General features: G+C 29.7%; 3 protein-coding genes across 5 annotated transcripts; 2 read left to right on the plus strand and 1 right to left on the minus strand.

Moving 5' to 3' along the window:
- The first annotated feature begins 8,462 nt into the window (after positions 1-8,462).
- LOC106652547 (myotrophin-like) lies at positions 8,463-9,593 on the plus strand. The gene is made up of 3 exons (XM_014371556.2): positions 8,463-8,705; positions 8,893-9,003; positions 9,081-9,593. Exons 1-3 carry the CDS (start codon positions 8,637-8,639, stop codon positions 9,255-9,257), a joined length of 357 nt encoding a protein of 118 aa, XP_014227042.1. The 5' UTR covers positions 8,463-8,636; the 3' UTR covers positions 9,258-9,593.
- A 188-nt stretch (positions 9,594-9,781) lies between these two features.
- LOC106652487 (histone-lysine N-methyltransferase eggless) lies at positions 9,782-14,541 on the minus strand. Of its 2 annotated transcripts, none has more exons than XM_014371471.2 (13): positions 14,318-14,541; positions 13,983-14,242; positions 13,793-13,907; positions 13,571-13,714; positions 13,006-13,382; positions 12,630-12,859; positions 12,150-12,552; positions 11,747-11,995; positions 11,318-11,662; positions 10,931-11,238; positions 10,445-10,855; positions 10,141-10,381; positions 9,782-10,068 (listed from the first exon to the last, which is right to left on the minus strand). In XM_014371471.2, exons 2-13 carry the CDS (start codon positions 14,217-14,219, stop codon positions 9,862-9,864), a joined length of 3,267 nt encoding a protein of 1,088 aa, XP_014226957.1. In that variant the 5' UTR covers positions 14,220-14,242; positions 14,318-14,541; the 3' UTR covers positions 9,782-9,861. The 2 variants fall into 2 exon arrangements, with proteins under 2 accessions (XP_014226957.1, XP_023315441.1); XM_023459673.1 differs by having other exon boundaries at positions 14,323-14,540.
- A 227-nt stretch (positions 14,542-14,768) lies between these two features.
- LOC106652644 (3-phosphoinositide-dependent protein kinase 1) lies at positions 14,769-18,933 on the plus strand. Of its 2 annotated transcripts, none has more exons than XM_014371723.2 (4): positions 14,769-15,630; positions 15,830-16,109; positions 16,463-17,869; positions 17,968-18,933. In XM_014371723.2, exons 2-4 carry the CDS (start codon positions 15,834-15,836, stop codon positions 18,073-18,075), a joined length of 1,791 nt encoding a protein of 596 aa, XP_014227209.1. In that variant the 5' UTR covers positions 14,769-15,630; positions 15,830-15,833; the 3' UTR covers positions 18,076-18,933. The 2 variants fall into 2 exon arrangements, with proteins under 2 accessions (XP_014227209.1, XP_014227210.1); XM_014371724.2 differs by lacking the exon at positions 14,769-15,630 and adding an exon at positions 15,650-15,752.
- The last annotated feature ends 28 nt before the right edge of the window (positions 18,934-18,961 follow it).

Consider the following 18,961-nt stretch of genomic DNA (forward strand, 5'->3'; position numbering starts at 1 on the left):
ATTTCGACAAAACTTTTCGGTAAATAGTAGACTGTAACATGCTTAATAATTGAAAAAAAAATAAACAAATAAACCAATCTTGATTCGATATAGAAGCACCCATATGTATAATATTTTAGACAGAACATCTGTAGCATCGAGTCGTTTACCCTGATACTAACGTCGACTCATCCAAAGCAGCTGGAGTGTTTCAGATCCATCTTGAACGGCGTCATCTGCTTGCCCATGCGCGTACACCTCGCCTGCGTGTAAGCGGTTGATGTTCATTTGCCATAAATGGATATTTATAGGTGAGGCTGAGTGCAATAGCAGCTGAAAAAAAGTGGTTGATTCTTAACTTGCTCATCTCTATTTATGCAAAAAAATTAGAAGTATACAGATGCTAAATACATATGAAAATGATTAGTTTTTTGACATTTCTATTGAATATTTGTACAAGTAATTACTGGGATCCAAATAAAAATTTACTTCATAAGTGTCTACTTATAAAAGTAATGTTAAAAAAAATTGAAAAACATATTCATCATTGACAATTTCAAAATCAACCAATTGTTCAGAATACGAGGGGTCAGAATTTAAACAGATATTGACATGCCTATCAAGTTTATACGGCCCTTCCCTTGTTCATTTTTTAAAACGAATATCAGAAGTGATTTATATTGTGTGACTAATTACCATTGTAATCTGAGATTCGTACAACCACCGAATAACTTTCATCTCCCTGGGGATTTGGAGTATAATAATACACTGTCACCAATACAAAGAAAATTCAATTATCTACGTTTTTATGAACGAATCTCTGAGGAGGTATCGAAATAGATGCAATACACCGTATTTGTATTAATTAAATTATTACCATATTCCAATACAAATAGAAATTTTTCATTTGAAATTAGTGTATGTAATATACTTTACCGATATTCAATAATTGTAGCACGCATGTGCGTCAAAAGCGATCGAGTAAAAAATGTTCTGAAAGAAAGAAGACAAGAATTTCATATTTTAATGCCTAATGCAGGTAACGCAGTAATGCGTACACAGATCCCATTTACATAAATAATAAGTGCGATGTACGCATTCATACACATGAACGATGACACGCATCAGCAGCCTTAACCATTTGGACTTCCGTGCAAGTACGAGTGAAGAGAGCATGATAACGGATTCTCTCTCTCTCCCTCTCTGTAAGTATGTACGACTGTTTGATAAATATGTCGTTCATTTATCGAATACTGACTATCCTACTATTAGGTCAAGTTCGTCTCGGCAGCAAAATATATCGCAATTTTCATACTCTGCGTAAAGTAAAAATCATAAAAATCAATTTATAATAAAATTTACTGCAAAGGTGCATTTGCTCCAAATTGAAAACAAGAAAATGTTCATTTTTCTGTTTTTTACGAGTTTGGCAATGCGTCAGGCTTACCCTGGTCATCTAGGACTAAACAAATTTAGCAGAAAAGTTGCCTATTATTTAATTGACATTGGCTCATTGTATGATTGAATGGCTATGACTTCTTTGGCCCGATTTTTTGATAATTTGACACCAGATTGTAAATTAGGTGCGACAAATCTCAGCACGATGTAGACTCTTTTAGGAAAACTCCGTTTGTTCAAGAAAAGGTAACTATAAACAAATATGTTTCTAAAATTGTTTTTATTCAACTATTTTCCATTTATTAAACCAATATCAATATAAAAAAATTAATATAAAATTAAATGTGTTAAGTATAAGTATTTATAAATTTAACAATATAAATATTTTAAGCATGAAAAAAAGTACTTGACCAAAAAAAATATGTATGATAAATATATGATAAATAAGCGTTATAACTTAACATACCAATTTCAACTATCATAAATCAGTAAAATAATAATAGTACAGTTAATTATAATCAGGTTTATGATTCTATATTTATTCTTGCAGAGCTTTAACAGATGCTTAATCCACCTGTTTTATCTACTGAGTTTATAAAACTTTTAAAATATGCCGCATCTTACTGAAAAAGGTTTTGTGTTAAATGCATAAAAAAGTTTCTGACAAAGATACTGCTAATGTTCCGCAGGGAGAAGGACACGAACTTCGAATAGCTAAAAGTATTGACAGAAGCATTATAAGGTAAATGCCACAGCTACATTTTTACCGACTGAGCTTTGATAATTTATACAGTACTACGTATACCTTTATCTCTCAAAGCGGACAAATTTTACAGTTTCGTTAGTTTCCGCTATAGTGAGAGTACTATATCGGACAGAGTTTTTGATGACTCTACTTGTCAACATAATATGACAATTTTTATAAACAAAGACTTTGTTGTAGCGGGGGAAAGGGGCAGACAATGGGGAGCTCGGGAACGTTACGTGCAGGAGGGAAAAAATGGCTCTCTAATAGACTTATGTTACTTATGACTTAGTTCATCCATCAAATCTCTTTACATAAAGTTATAACTACACTAAGTTTTCAGGGTTACAATCCTGGGTGCAAATCCTGAACTAATCCGTTTTTAGTTTATACTAATAAATGAATTGAGGCATTCATATAATAGGAAAAAACATAATAAAAATAGAGTCAAAACTCGAAACAATTTATAAATTTTACCAATATGCGAAGGGCTTCAGTCATACTTAAAGTGATATCGAAGTCTCATTTTTTTACCAACCGAGCAATGAATATGTATGCTAGCATAACTTTTATCCAAAACTGATAGAAGGGCTCCATGCAGCCCCCTATATTGTTGCTATGAATAATTGAACCGAATTTCTGTCAATTACTTTCAATAGTTTTCAAAAAACTGGATGGACATTTTTTACCCGACAAATAGGAAATTTTCAAAAATCGGCTTAGAAAAGTACGCAAATATAGATTTTCAAAGCTTGGTTGGTAAAACAAAAATTTCCGCAAAATTTTAAGAGAATACCGAGGGCACACTTTTTACCGACCGAGTACTGCATTAGTTTTATTTTTAAATTTCTTTCTACTTATTTTTTCAAGAACCATTACATACGCGCTTTTCTCACTCCACGACACCGAAAATTACAATATTTATCCTAATTTAATATTACGAAATGTATAATTGCCTTCGAATTTGAGCCTGATTTCCTGTACATTTGAAGCTCAGATGAGATTCAATGTCATTCAAGGCTTTTAATCAGGATTGTGAAGATTGGATAATAATTTGGTGAACTGATAAAAAAATGCGAGGACAATTTTTTAATCATAAATTTTTTTTAATTTCACGTGAATTATTCTCAATTGAGTTCTTATTTGCTTACATTTTCATGAAGTATGAGTATGGCGCTAGAAAATCGTCGAATTCTCAAAAATCGCAACGGGTTTTCATTTAAAAAATGTTCTAACTTTTTAATGGTTATTTGAGTGCTGGTTCGCTAACACGAGAGCTTTTGGTTAATATCTAGCAGTGATTTTTTGAAATCATTTGGCCCCAATTATTAGGACATTCAATCATTCAAATGAAAAAATGTAATTTTCAATGGTATTCCAAAGTCATTCAATATATCTAAAACACTCAAATTTTAAAGTTTTATACGTAGATTCTGAATCTAGTATGCAATTATTTGACCATTTTCAAACAGGAGTCGTACGATTGATACCAAATATAACTTTAAAAAATTAATCAATATGTTTCTTCTAATCTTCTATAGATTGATTTTCAGTGTTTCAACAAATATTTTTTAACATTTTGAAATGTGTCTGCAAATATTTATCTTTGCTCGGGATACGGTATATCCAGAAATAACATTTTTTTCATTCATAATATTATAGGCGAGTCTTACAAGAAATTTTTTTAAAATAGAAAGATTTATCAATGAAAATATATTATTTCATCCCCACTTCTGATTTATTCTTGCAGAAAACTTTACTGAAACTCCCCTTGATTTACTACAATCTCCGTTCTCATTTTTTCTTTCCGCCTCCCGCCCTCGTTTCTATCTTTGAGATGGCCGCGAGTCAGTTACAGTGCAACGATGGCGGCTGATTTACTGTCACAATCAAAGTCTTATGGTTTTAGAAATTAACGTTCTTCAATAATTGATAACATGAATAAAGCTGCTCTACTTACAGATCATAATGTGATTCATTTTTCTTTGCATGAAAGAAAAATTACTTGTTCTAAAACAAGGGTAAACGAAAAATTGGATTTGATGTAGTAACCAATTTTGAAAAACTTTAACTGTAATTATTTACAAATATTTTTGCGCGCGAATTTAAACAATTTAATAATTATCAGGTGACATAAAATAACTGATCTAATGATACTAAATAAAGAAAATTCAAAACGGAAAGTATAAATTGGGTATAGTTTTAAAAATATTATTGTTTATAAGAATTTCTAATGAAAACTACAATGGTACAATGGTACTCTGGTAATTTCAACGCCAGAAATAAACATCTCGACATGAAAATTCACCCAGAGCCTTTACATGCGTGCATAAGATGAGCGCCGTGTAACGAGAGGAAGAAACTGCAGATGTGGGTGGTCGATTGCGTGTGTTGCTCTGGGTTACGAAGTGCCGCACCCACCGAGTCACTCCATTATTTACGCAGCTCATTTTGAGCCAGCACTCTTATTACCTACCCTTTGAGTACGATTATGATACACGGGTGAGGTGAATTTTTTAACAATTTCGTTCTCATCCTGATGTTAAAATTTGTTTAACGTTATGAATTTTTGGAATTTCAATTTCTTATTTTTGACGTTGTCGAACAATATTTTCATTGGTGGTAAATAATTGAAAATACTTTAGGGCTTGGAATTATACGATTTTGAAGATCACGAAGAAAAATTCTTACAAAAAATGACACTCGTACTGTAAAATCTTTACAACTTAAGTAGCTACTTAGTGGGTATTTTTTTAAAAGTTTGCAATTAGCTTACATACTTACACACTTACTTATTTTAAATAATATTTTAACGACAAGTTGCGCAGCAAGAACATATAACATGATTATACAGTGAATTATTTTATTGCAATAGATTTTATGTTCATAACATTGAGTCACATGTTACGAATCATTTCACGGCATAAATTCTTTAAATCTACTAATCCTATCCTTTTTATAATTCTATAATCCAGCAATCGGATAAAATTACGAATTCATTTCACGTTTGATTATCAATCTGAAACTAATTGAATAGTAAATTTCAGATATTTTATCTTCAATTTTATTTTAAAAATTATATATAACGATGCATCAACATGGAAGAATTACTCTTAAGATAAAAATTTGTAGTAATTTGATATACATTTATATATTTAAAAAAATCAGAAGCTATGTATGAATAAATTTGTTATTTGTTTTAAAAAAATAAATCAATAGAAGCTTACAAAAATACTTTAAACAAAATATGAGGAAAAAATTTAGGTTTGCTCATGAAGAATAGTATACGCGGGTGTGTTGGCAGACAACGTTGCTAAGTTACCACCCATGGAAGCTCGTGCTTGCACCGGGTCAATACCTGCCGGCCTCGCAAGAGACCAACTCCTCTCCCCTTGTCGCTCGTGACAGCAAGAGAGATATAGGCTGAATTGAGTTGCGTGGGTAAGAGAAAAAGAGATAAAGCCAGCTAGTCTGTTGTTCTTCTTTCCTATGAAAAAAAGAGATAATTTTGCTGAAAAATAAATTATAAACCTCCAACACATATTTTATTTATGATATTTACGGGCCTGTTAAATAATTAATTAAAAGATGATATTTGGCAGAATGATACATTTTTTTGAGTAAAACTGAAATGCAATTTTTCGCATTGTGAAATAAATTTAATGATTTTTCAGCATTTTATTAGATAGCAGCTTTAATACATTTTATTATCTTTACAATTTTTTCAAAATGCAAGTATGTTCATGAGCAAAAATCTATTAATATGATCGATAAAATTATTTAAACATCATCGTAATAATCAGAAAAAGTTTAAACTTTTATAACGTTAGTTTTTAACGATAAAATTATTAAATAAAAATTAATAGTTTATTTCTGCAGCGTCGAAAGAAGAAGATAGCGACGACGTCAGAAAGAGAAAACAGAAAAAGAGAATTAAGTAAAAGGAAGGTGTCTCACATGGTTGCTCTCGAGTGTGGTGCAGTGCAAGTCAAAAGGGGAGACATATCCGGGCAGCTGACTGGACTTCTTTCAGTTCAACCGACTCAACATCCTCTTTCGATTAAATAAAGTTACCCACACAAAAAGTTGTCATGAGTATTCAGTACTTTCCTAATGAAACTACTGAAACTTTTTAAATAATTTTGCGTTCATTGTTTCTTTAAAATTGTTGAATAGACATTCAATTCAGTTTTTACGGCCTTATTATTTGTTATCAAAAGTTAAAAATTTAAAGAAATGATACAATTTTATATAGAAATGATTTTTAAAAATACTTAACTTTTTGAGAAACATCTTGTAAGATTTGTAAGTAACTCAAATAAATAAAAAGACCGACAATTCAATAACTATCAACCTCGATTAGGGTGTAAATTCAATTTAATTAAAATGAATAAATTTATTTTTTATAATATGAACATATAGTTAGCTTAAATTATTGTAAAAAATACAGAAACCTGTCTGATTTATTAGTTTCAAAAAAGAATCTTAACGTATGCCTTAAAAAAGATGTTTGATTAATAAACTACAATATTTTTGAAAATTACTCGTTATTAATAATGATAAATAAAAAGTCCTATAAAACGGACATTCTTATGAAGCAAATATTATTGTTCATTCTGATGTTGAAGCGACGTTGATAAATCTGTTCATTGCTCGAAAGAATAAAAATAAGAAGATTTTACGATGCATCGTGCAATACTCCAGTGTACACGATTGGAATATTAAAGATTATAACATGTTATTATAAAGTGCAGTTTCGCTCGTGAACCTGTGAGCTGGAAAGAATTCACATAACTAACGGATTCATAGGAATGAATCTTTCCAAAAAATGAATGATATACTTTCAAAAAATATTTTTTATTTGATTGTTTTCCATTTTTTTTTTAAATTTTTGATTAAAAACATATTCTATTTTACTTTTAATTTCAATTTTGTCAATGTACTGATCTTCAGATTGACAAATTATCAACGATACTCATAAACGATACATTTTTCATGAGTATGACAAATCATTTTACTTTCTACATATTTTTTAAGCAGAAAATACGAAATTTTCCCTAAAGCTATTGATTTTAGATCAATTTTACTTTAAACAGCAAAAGTATAGTGATGATATAGTTTGTTTACAAGACTTATTCTCGATAAAATTATAATTAAATCTAGAGCTGGAAATTTTTGAAAAACTATAAACAGCTCAAAAAATTGTAATGTTTCTGTTCGATTTATTTAATTTATTTAAAATCGTTTCTTTAACATAATATTATAATACTATCTTATTTTTAATGAAGGCTTTGAATTTTGAAAAATTTTGATTGATTAACGATCGCATCAATGTTCATGTTCATTTATATAATTAAACCATTTCTGCTATTTTATAAATAAATAACAATCAAAAATAAGTATAAGTTAAAAAAAGAAAGATAAGATGGAAATATTTTTAAATTCAATGCCAAAAAAGATATTTTCTAATTGTTTATCAACAAAACGCAGAAAATACGATTTTGGTCATGTATATTTGTAAGCTTCTTTTTCGAATTTACATAAGAATTCAGTGTTGCACCTGACCAGACTGTCTGATTAATACAAAAGATACAAGCATTATCAGCCTTACACATGAGTACATAACAATGAAGCTTGAGGTATAGAATGAATGATGATTTTGTTGCAAGTTAATACATCTTGCCATTTGAATGTGCTTTTCATTTTTTCTATTCACTATTGAATCATTTAATTTTGAAAATTAAAAGAGAAAAATCAAATTTATGCAGCAAGTTGGATGAAAGTTCAGAATTAAATTTAAAATCAAAAACCATCGTCGTTAAGAGTATATGTATTGCATTTTCTATTACGTCAATAGTGTGTATAACTTCAATTAGAAATTGTTTAAGCAAAAACATTCTTAATAATTAATATCGCGAAAAATTCGTTTCGTTTGTGATGAATACTAAAGTTTTGTGTCAAATGAAACAAAATCTTCTGTGAATAACTGAAAAATGTTCATATCTTATTAATTTTCTTTAATTTAATATGAATTTTGAGTAACAGCATAAGTTCATACAATAAGCACCTAAACAGAAATAATTTTATCTTGCGACGTGATAAATCATTTAATGTCAGGACAGGAAATAATGCTTCAAAACTTCAAGTAAACGTTTGAATAATCATTCGAATGACAATGTTCAATAAATAGTGAATTTATTGTTAAGGAGGGATAATTTTTTTTACAAATAAGTTCCTTCTCAAGTGTTTCATATTTTTTTATCCAACAAACGCTAACTTCACATTCAATCGATTATGCGACACCTTCACTAGATTTGCAGCAGTGGACGCGTCACACGACCGACGTTCCATTGTAAGCAACAACACATGTCTAAAGCCGTAATTCGTAAATACGGCAAAACATTCATGACTGAGTAAATGATAAATTATCATATTCCGAAATTGTACATAACTCGTGCTGTCTTGTTTATTTAAAGTGAGAAGAAATTAAGACCTTCAGTAATTAAATCTTAAGATGAGTGAATTAGTCTGGGGTATAAAAAATGGCGATCTTGATCAGGTTCGCGATATCATAGAGAAAAAGGTACATTCCTGACAGTATTTACTTTTATCATAGATGACTATAAAATAACAAATAAAGGCCTAAAGATTAATTAAAATTCTAGTAATTTTATTGATGTAAACGTATTTAGCTTATTAATAAAATTATACGATATTCAAGTTATTGTTATGATCCATTTCCGGGAATTTGACTAACTCAACTTTTTCAGAACATTGATGTTAATCAAACTATAGATGGTAGAACACCGCTTCATTATGCAGCCGATTATGGACAGAGTGAAGTTGTTAGGTACCTTCTGGATAAAGGGGCAGATGCAAATGTCTGTAAATTTTTTTTGTATTTTTATTAAATATTTCATCCAATTGTTCGCCGACTTGATTACTTGATTTACTTTAGGCAACAGATAAACATGGCATCACAACTTTACTGGCAGCAATTTGGGAAGGACATACAAATTGTGTTAGATTATTGCTCGAAAAAGGAGCTTCAGCTACTGGAAAAACACCAGATGGAAGTAGTTATTTAGATGCAGCTGAAAAAGATGATATAAAAGATTTATTAAGGAGTCATTAATACTAAACCAAAAGTTGAAGACCCATATTATCCAAGCTTTTTAATTCAATTTTAAGTGTACTTTGTAAGCTAGAAAAGAAACAAATTTTCCTTGGAAAAGATAATAATGGTATTTTTTGTTAATTTTTTATACTTGGCTTAATTTTAAAACAAATTATACTCTTAAAATGTTTACTGTTAGTTTTGTTGAAACTTATGTGCAAAACTTCTATTGTTTTAAATGAAGTCGGAGAAAGATATTTCTAAAGCATTTTGGTATCAAGTTCAAAAGTGTTGACTAAAACTTTAAATAATTAAAATTATATTTTTAACAACAAAACAGATAAAATAGATGCATCAGAAAATAATCCATGTAATTAATTTTATGTGCTAAAATGGTATACATTTTCCTCATTGCAAATTAATGAATTCATATGTATTTATCAAAAATATTACATTACAATACAAATAATACAATTGTAAATTAACAGATATTTATTACATTTTACAAAAATACAAAAATTTGATTTGAATATGGTGTTTTTTTTTACAAAGAGATTTTTGGAAATAACTTTAAAAATACTCAATCATACACTCAGTCTTCAATTAAAAATAAAATTGAGATTTATAAAAGTCTTCCTCTGCAGTTACTTGCTCCACATTTACAAATAATTACTTTTCCAGGTATGCTACCTACATCATAACTGTAATTCCATGTCAATTCTTGACCAGCTCGAATATAGTTCAATGCAAAAAAAGCTACCCATGGAAACCTTACATCATGGGTATCAACAAATACATTTTGCACAAACACGTTTGGATCACAAGAGTGCTAAATTATATGATTGAACAATTGTTTTATTATATTTTTATTGCATAATATATATTAAAATTTGTTTCTTACGTTTAAATATCTTCCGATATTGCCAGTTGTCTTAGCATCCATAATGTATACTGATTCATCTTCACCAAAGAAATCACGAACTGATTTGAATTTTGGTTTCTCTACCTTTGTTGTATCTACAGCTAAATCTAATTTACTTGGTTCACGAATCTCATCTTGATCTTCTTCATCGCTTCCTTTTTCTTGACTATCCTTTGAGGCATTATCTTCATCATACTTCTTTCTTTTTCTTAATCGTCTTCTGCAATATCAATAATACATTAATACACTAATAATTCATAAATGTCAATATTCTAAAACTTACCGCATTGATGATCTGGAATCCTCATCTTCTGATGCATTAGCTGAATCTACATTATCTTCTTGCATTTTATGAGCAGATATATTAAAATCTGTATCAGTTATGTCATCATTACCAGCATTACCTTCCATTTCAGGTTCCAGAGCATCACTTTCATAGCCTTCTTTAATACTCTCAACAACTTCAACATAATCCAATTCTGCAAGATATTCATCTCCATAATTTTTACCCCCTTCATTAGCACCTTGCTCGGTCAATAAACGGCCAGCATAAATGCATATAAATGATCCTAAAGGAATATCATTTAGACAACGAATACCCCACCCACGGGGTGCTGTTTTGAAGACTTGAAGTTTCAAATTAAGTGGATGTTGGACTACTCGATTTAAACAAGTTTTAACCGAACATTTGCATCTAAAAAAAAGTAGTAAAAATCCTCAAAATGCTATTAAAATTTTATTATTTCTCAACCAGATTTATTTAACTAACCGTGAATTGCACTCGTATATGCCAGTAGTAACAGCTTCAGGTAAACGTTTATATACATATCCAACAGCAGCATTTGGCACACGTCCTCCAAGGGTAGCGCCTTGTATGGTCAATTGCCAACACTGACATTTGGTCTTGTCAGCACAATCATCTTCACAATCACAACTACATAAAAACTCTGGATCTAAATTTATGTGTACATCGTCCTCAGGTTGACGCCGAGTTGCGTACGTAATGGCATCTGGAAAGGCATGGTCAATTTCATTGACACAAGGAATGGGAACATTTTCAACTCCATAACTAAGATCCTAAAATCCCACAAGTTATTCATTTATTGTTGGAATGAATTTATTAAAACTGATTTCAATAAATGTATGTGTAATTTACCTTAATATTTACGAAGCATTTATCCAAGACAAACTCAGCTAAGCAATGAACCCAATAATCAAATTCAAATAAATCTACAGACATTGGGCAGCCAGTAATTCTGAGATATTTATGCAGTTCTTCCATATTTCTCAGCCTAACACCACAAGGGGCCTGATATAGTATAACTTGTTTTCCCTTGGGGAATCTACAAAGTTGTCTATTCCATCCACATAGTAGTGGTATGGACAATGGCGAATAACCACGTAAATCATCAGGTGTAAACGATATTGCTTTAACACACTCCGGACTGCAGTTATGAATTTTATATTTTTTCGTCTGAATTTTATTTTGTGTTTGATAATACTAGAATAAAATTATTAATAACTTTTATGTTGTTGAACTAAAATGTTACTTTTTTTAGATAAATAATTCTAATAAAATACTTACAACAATACTGTGAGATGGCTTTGTTTCTGTATTGGTGCTATAAGTAGTTGAAATAGAAGTAGAAGTAGTTTCTTGTGTAATAGAACGCTTGGCAGTACTTTTTTTAGCAACTGCTCGAGCCTGTTGGGGTGCAACAGATTCAACTAAAGTGTTATTAACGGTCCCTGAATGTTTAGATTTTGTGTCATTTATGAAAGCGTCTCGTTCATCAGTAGCTGTAGATGTATATTCAACATATGGTCCATTTTTCTGAAACAAACACAAATTAAACTTTTATAGATAACCGACAATTCTTTTTTGTTCAACCATTGCTGGTTTAAATCTTTGAAGATATAGCGGAGTTGAATTATTTAAAATTTAAAAATTTGATTTGATTCTATTGCAAGATAAGGATGATACATACATTAATAATAGTGTTATGGCGTCTTGGTGTGTTAAGAGAAGAATGACAACCTTGTTGTCGAAGATTTGCTTTCATAAGTTCCACATATAATGGTCCCAATCTTGCAGACCCACGATAAATCCATTCTGTTCTATTATCAGCATCAAAATGCATTTGCACTAAACTAGCATCCACTTCCCGTACTCTAGCTATCCACCATTTTCCATTCCATTCAGTTTTAACTACTTGACCCTTTTGGAGTTTTACCATTGGTCTCTCTGGATAAGATTCCATGTACTTTTTAACAAAATCTCTAGATTCAAGAGGTATATCTTCCCAGACATTTCGTGAACTTTCACAAACTAAAAATATATGTCTGTGATATACATATTGAGCATAGCCATCGTCAAAAAATACCAAGTATCTATAAATTAAAATATTTGCATTTAAAAAAGTCCTAAATTAACATTAGCGATCAAAAAATGAAGACTATATAAATACCTAAATAAATTTGTAGACTTGGGTGGTTCAGCAATAACTCCACTGTAATAATTACTTGAATATGTGTCTTGAAATATAGCTACAACTCTAGTACCTACAGGTATGATAACTGGACTTGGTTTACTATATGCCATATGTTTTCCACTCAGAGTTTTTATTTGACCAGCATATTTTTTTTGCAGCAATTTTACTTTGTACTGCATTGGAGACTTATTTGAGATCTGTTGAACCTGAAATCAATGTAAAATATTTATTTAATTAATATATAAAATGAAAACATTTTATATCTAATGATGAAAATAAATTAATTATATAAGAATAATTTTTTGGAATTATATAAGCATATATTAATTATCAAATCAAATTGTTATTTTACCTTTCCTTTGATCCATGGAAACAGAGGATGCTTCATTGTGAAAACATACTCATCAATTTCTGGTACAGGTTTTATTAATTGGCCTGTAGGGGGTAAATTCATTGTCCCCAGAAGTTTATTGCTTGGTGCTGCTACTTGAAGAATTTCAGGTTGACTATCCACATTAGAATTTGATAGATTTGAACATTGACCACGTGTAACTTTTTTAGTAGCAACTTGTGCAGATGATGAAGTATTGGTAGTTGCATTATCGTCATTGATGGTCAATTCTTCCAACATTTTTATGTCAGGCTTAAACTCATCGTAAAGTTGTCTTCTATAATCATCTAAATTGCCCATAATTGTTGAAAATTGTTCCTCCATCTCTTTATTAGAAGCTGCAAAACAATTTAATATGAAAGTATGAGATTAATTTTAAATAAATTTTAATTCTACAATTTTAGTAAAATTACAATTTACAAAATTCAGATTTTTTAGCAAAAACTTTAATTTTTAAAAAAATTAAATCATCTAATGAATGTTTAGAACTAATTATTAATTAATCATGATACTTTGTTTATTTTACCATTGATTTCATCTAATTTTGATTTTAAATCAGAATGAGTTTCTCTTATTTGATAGTCAATGTTATAAGTCTTAAATACTTCTTCATAAGTATTAGTCAATTTTTCTTTGAATTGAGACAATTCCACAATGGATAGACAGTCCTCTGAAAAAAAACATCATTGATTTAAATATTACATTTTAAGTTGTAAAGAAAATAGAAAAGTAGAAAAAACCATGTTACTTTGAATTGTATCGTTATCTGAATCATCACTGTCTGAAATTTCCACTTGCATGGTATGATCTGGAAGTTCATACTTAACGACTGGTTCTGAGTTTAATAAAGCTTGGATAAGTTTCTAAAACCAAACAGAAATAGTTACATGTTTTCAAGAGTACAACTAAAAAATATCATGATTTTAAAAAAAACTTACATCTTGATGTTCTAAAGCAGTATTTAGACATTCTTGGCAAATATAAAGCTTCTTTTTTGCATTATTGTTAACGCCATAAAACGCACAAGCAAATGGTGGTGGAGACTTGAGCTTTAATTTATTACCAGAGTTACATTCAAAGTTGATACATTTTGCATTTGTCTTTTTCTCTTCATTTGCGGCATTATCGTCGTCAGAATCTAAGTTGATAACTTCAGTTACCTTTGATGTAGCCATGTTTCACAGGTTACAGGACGTTACTAATAATCGAAAAAAATTTTTCAGATATTTGACTTGCAAATGTAAAATAATTAATTCAATTTGAAAAAATATACTTTACACAAAGTGAATCAAATAGAAACAAAAAAATATTTGGAGACGACACGAAACGATTGTACGAATTAAATTATTTACAGAAATTTGCATTTAATGACAAATAACAGTCAACAGTGATAAATTAGTTACAGGTTAAGATTACGTTTAAACTTCATAGTTCACATATCCTAACACCGATTATGCTTTTGTCTAAATGAGGGCTAACGTCTCAGCAATGAGAGCACTTTGCCATTGAGCAATGAGCGACAGTCAACATACTATAGTGTCAACAGAACGCACGTGCAATAGGATTGCGGAACGGGATTGAGGAAATTACAAAAAAATAATTATTGAAGAATAATTGTTTTTTCTTGACCAATTTAAATATTTTTTTTTAACTTATTAAATGAGCAATTAGGAAGGGCAATATCAGGCTACTTTTTACTTCTTTACGTAAACCCTTAAAGCTAAACAATAAAGATGAAAATTTCAAAAATGTTAAGTTTCAGTTTAACATAATGTTCAACTTTTGAAGATTCATTTGAAATTTATATCAATATTTTACTTTATTTAAGAATATTAGTTTGACTTCAACTAAATGCTCAAGTTTTTTACTATAATAATATAACAGAATACAATATGACATTCCGCAATTCCACTCCGCAAGCTAGCAATTGTAACTAGCAAACGTGTTTATCCCAATACACCTGTCCTTGTTAGTAGTTTATTATGCAACTAAGAAAAAATTATTTTTAATATTTTTTAAACTTTTGTTCAATTCAACCAATTCACATTTTATTCCTTCATTGAAAAAAAATGTTTTGCAACGCAAGTTAATACTTTCTATAGTTTATAATAGCTTTGACTTTGATATATATTGTGTGCTTTTTATAAGAATTATCGATTGGCATTGTTATTTTACAAAGCACGCGATACAACATAAGTAATTCATTACTTTATTCACTTTCAATTGTAATTCTAAGAAATTGAAAATAAGATTTTCATTTTTGATTTTCGAATAATCAAATGTAATCGATTGCCAACTTTACTTAATACGTGAATTTTTACCCTGGTCCGGAGAACAGTATAGGACTGACTGCATGAGAATTTCATATACTTACATAGAAACGTTGTCGTTCCACGGCGAATTCCGTTACATTCATCAAGCTTTTGTGGGACGGCGAACGCAGTTATGTGTATAAATGCACCTATTCTACAAGTCGCTATTTGACAGGGAGTAACGGTTAACTCATAGTCTATCCATACCGACGCAACACAACTGAAATTTGGAGACAGCGAACTGCGTTGATGCAAATTTAATAAGTATACATAGGTATTGATTAGATTTACCTTTTATCTATGGAAAAGTGGGCACGTGTTGGTTGCTAAATAGGGTGCTTAACATGACTTTTTTTAAGCATCAGATGCTGAAAGCTTGTTATTTTTTGTTTATGAGTGAATAAGTTATTACTTTTTATGCATCAAAAATAAATTTTTCATCGTTTTTTTTTTATTATTTTTTTGGTAAACAGGTAAATGCTAAACATGTCTCCACCGCCTCAAGATGTGAGTGACCACAATCTAGAACTAAAATCTACTGGAGAAACTATTTTTCCTAAAACTAACGTTGTCAAACCGAGTACCATCTATCCTTTATTACAAAATCATGAGCAAAAACAGAATCAAAGTCATTCACAAAATAATTCACAAGAGCCAATTGAAGGTCCAAATTCTAATCAAGTGGTTCGACACAAACGAAGTCCTAAAGATTTCATATTTGGAAAAGTTATTGGTGAAGGCAGTTTTTCTACAGTGAGTACTTTATTTATGAAACATTTTATAAAATAGGAAAATAAGCAAATTGAGAACAAACGAAGCATAAGCTACTAATATAATAAATTATTCTATGTTACTCAATTACTTCAAGTTAATTTTGCAATATAGGTAAATACAATTGTTCTGTATCTTATTTTATTTATTTTTATGTATTAAACAACTGACAAAAATTAGTTGATATTGAATAACTTAGATCAATTAATTTTTGTATTTATTTTGGTTTATTCAACTATATGATAGATAATTTTTTATATAGTAATGCTTCATGTTGAGCAATATGTTGGATAAGTCAGTTTTTTTTTTATGAGCTTGAAAATATTTATTCACAGGTTTACCTTGCCAAGGATATTCATACAAATAAAGAATATGCTATAAAAGTTTGTGAAAAGAGACACATTATTAAAGAACGCAAAACTCAGTATGTCAAACGAGAAAAAGAAGTACTTAATATGTTGGCCAATGCTAAGCATTATTTTGTCCGTCTTTTCTGTACTTTTCAAGATGTAGAAAGACTGTACTTTGTTTTATCATATGCTAAAAATGGGGAGCTTTTACCACATATTACAAAAAATGGTAGTTTTGACATTGAGTGTACCAAGTTTTATTCTGCAGAAATTTTACGAGGTTTAGAATATCTACATGGGCTTGGTATTATCCATCGAGATCTCAAACCAGAAAATATTTTACTTGATGATAAAATGCATGCATTAATCACAGACTTTGGTAGTGCTAAAATACTTGGAGAACCAGATCAAACTGATAGTTCAAGTCAAGATCATCGTGAAACATCTACACGAACACAGCGACGTAATTCTTTTGTTGGGACAGCTCAGTATGTTTCCCCTGAACTACTTTCTAACAAAATATCGAGTCCTGCTTCGGATTTATGGGCATTTGGTTGTATAATTTACCAAATGGTTGCAGGTTTACCACCATTTCGTTCACGCAGTGAATATCAAATCTTTCAGAAAATTCTTCAAGTAGATTATGAAGTACCTGATGGTTTCTGTGAAGTAGCTCGTAATCTTGTTGGTTTATTACTTGTGCGTGAACCTTCTCAACGACTTGGTGCTAATGATAAACTAAGTATTGGATACACTAGTATTCGTGCTCATCCTTTCTTCAATGGTATTGATTTTGAAAAACTGCCGGAACAAACACCACCACCTATATGTCCTTACTTACCAGGAACTTCTGATAATGAAGAAATGCGTTCACAATATCGTTTACCAGATAATCTTGAGCCAGGTCTTGATGATAAACAACTTACTCGTCTTCTTGGACTTGGAATTGGTGAATTAAGTGAAGATGACGAAGATGATGAAACAACTTCATTACAATCATCTTCTAAAGTACAATCTGAAAAATTATCAACCTTACAAATGTGTGAGCAACAAAAAGTCAAAGTTAATGCTGAAAAATCAGATAAAATTTCTGAAAGTCCTCAGGATAAATCATTGAATTTACTAATGAATGATCATGAGTTTATTTGTAAGCTTGCTGAACAAAAATCTAGCAATCAATGGCATCAATTTGTTCAAAACAATCTCATTCTAAAAGAAGGATTTGTTAATAAAAGAAAAGGCTTGTTTGCAAGGCGACGCATGCTGTTACTTACCACCGGACCACATCTTTATTATGTTGATCCTTTCTCTATGACACTGAAAGGAGAAATACCTTGGAGCAATAAACTTAAAGTTGAACCAAAAAACTTCAAAATCTTTTTTGTGCACACGGTGAATATTTCTGTTTTCTATACAATTAAGAAGTTTTCAAGCAAAAAATTTATCAATGTTATCAGTAATTAACTTCATAGAAAAATTTTATTTTACAGCCAAATCGAACTTACTATCTTGAAGATCCTCAAGGTTTTGCTCTTGATTGGTGTCGGACTATTGATGATGTGCGGATTCATTATTATGGACAAAGTGATAACCCATAAGTTTATAACATATAAAATATGTTTTTGTTGTATAAATGTATGCAATTTTATCTTACATCACATTTTCATAGATAAAAGTATTTCTTATGGGTAGTTGAAAATATAGAAGTTAGAGGTACAAACATAGTTCTGATTTCACTGACGATTCATTTTTATAACTCATGAATTTGAAGTTTGTTATCACATTTGAAATTTTATAGTATAATAATAATCTATAAATAACCAAAATGCCCATAAATGTATTGTAAAAAATATTAATCAATTAATAGTATTTCATAAAAAATGTTATTTATCTATTTTATTGTTGTTAAATACATTTATGGTTTTTAAAATTTATTACATATTTTTGTAATATACTCTATAGCTTGTAAATTCTAGTAAAAAAGAATGTGATCTTTGATTAGAAAGAATAAGAGATTATGTTTTTAAGCTATCAGTAGACTACTAGTTGTATAATAGATCTATAATGATGTAAAAATCTTTCTGAGATTAAAGAACTGAAAAGCTGTTGTTGTAGTAACAATGTAGATTAATTGAAAATTAATAGAAAAAAAATAATTTAAAATAATAATGAAATTTCAAACATAACTTAAGAACCTTTAATTATAGAGTTTATCAAATATTTTTTGCCAAATGTGTGTAGTCTATTACAGATGTAACATACGTTCATTCATGCCATATAAGTGTCGATAACATTTTTTTAAATTAGGCAAAATTGGTTGCAATTGTTATAATTTATAATTTTTACTTTTAATGCATCACTATCACCTACATACACTGTGTTTTATTATGGACTAAGAAAAAATGGATTGGCAATGTTTGTAATTTTTCCAATAATACATATTTCATTATAATGAATTAATATGCTTAATTTATTTTAATACAA

Source organism: Trichogramma pretiosum, unplaced genomic scaffold (assembly GCF_000599845.2).
Source record: "Trichogramma pretiosum strain Unisexual culture from Peru unplaced genomic scaffold, Tpre_2.0 scaffold32, whole genome shotgun sequence".
Lineage (NCBI taxonomy): Eukaryota > Metazoa > Arthropoda > Insecta > Hymenoptera > Trichogrammatidae > Trichogramma > Trichogramma pretiosum.

Excerpts from the sequence above, each read along its gene's own strand:
- LOC106652547 (XM_014371556.2), top strand. The coding sequence starts at position 8,637 with ATGAGTGAATTAGTCTGGGGTATAAAAAATGGCGATCTTGATCAGGTT. Across the intron at positions 8,706-8,892 it reads GCGATATCATAGAGAAAAAG|AACATTGATGTTAATCAAAC; the intron begins GTACATTCCTGA and ends CAACTTTTTCAG. Across the intron at positions 9,004-9,080 it reads ATAAAGGGGCAGATGCAAAT|GCAACAGATAAACATGGCAT; the intron begins GTCTGTAAATTT and ends GATTTACTTTAG.
- LOC106652487 (XM_014371471.2), bottom strand. The coding sequence starts at position 14,219 with ATGGCTACATCAAAGGTAACTGAAGTTATCAACTTAGATTCTGACGAC. Across the intron at positions 12,553-12,629 it reads AAGTCTACAAATTTATTTAG|ATACTTGGTATTTTTTGACG; the intron begins GTATTTATATAG and ends TTTAATTTATAG. Across the intron at positions 10,382-10,444 it reads GATTCCAGATCATCAATGCG|AAGACGATTAAGAAAAAGAA; the intron begins GTAAGTTTTAGA and ends TTGATATTGCAG.
- LOC106652644 (XM_014371723.2), top strand. The coding sequence starts at position 15,834 with ATGCTAAACATGTCTCCACCGCCTCAAGATGTGAGTGACCACAATCTA. Across the intron at positions 16,110-16,462 it reads GTGAAGGCAGTTTTTCTACA|GTTTACCTTGCCAAGGATAT; the intron begins GTGAGTACTTTA and ends ATTTATTCACAG. Across the intron at positions 17,870-17,967 it reads AAATCTTTTTTGTGCACACG|CCAAATCGAACTTACTATCT; the intron begins GTGAATATTTCT and ends TTTATTTTACAG.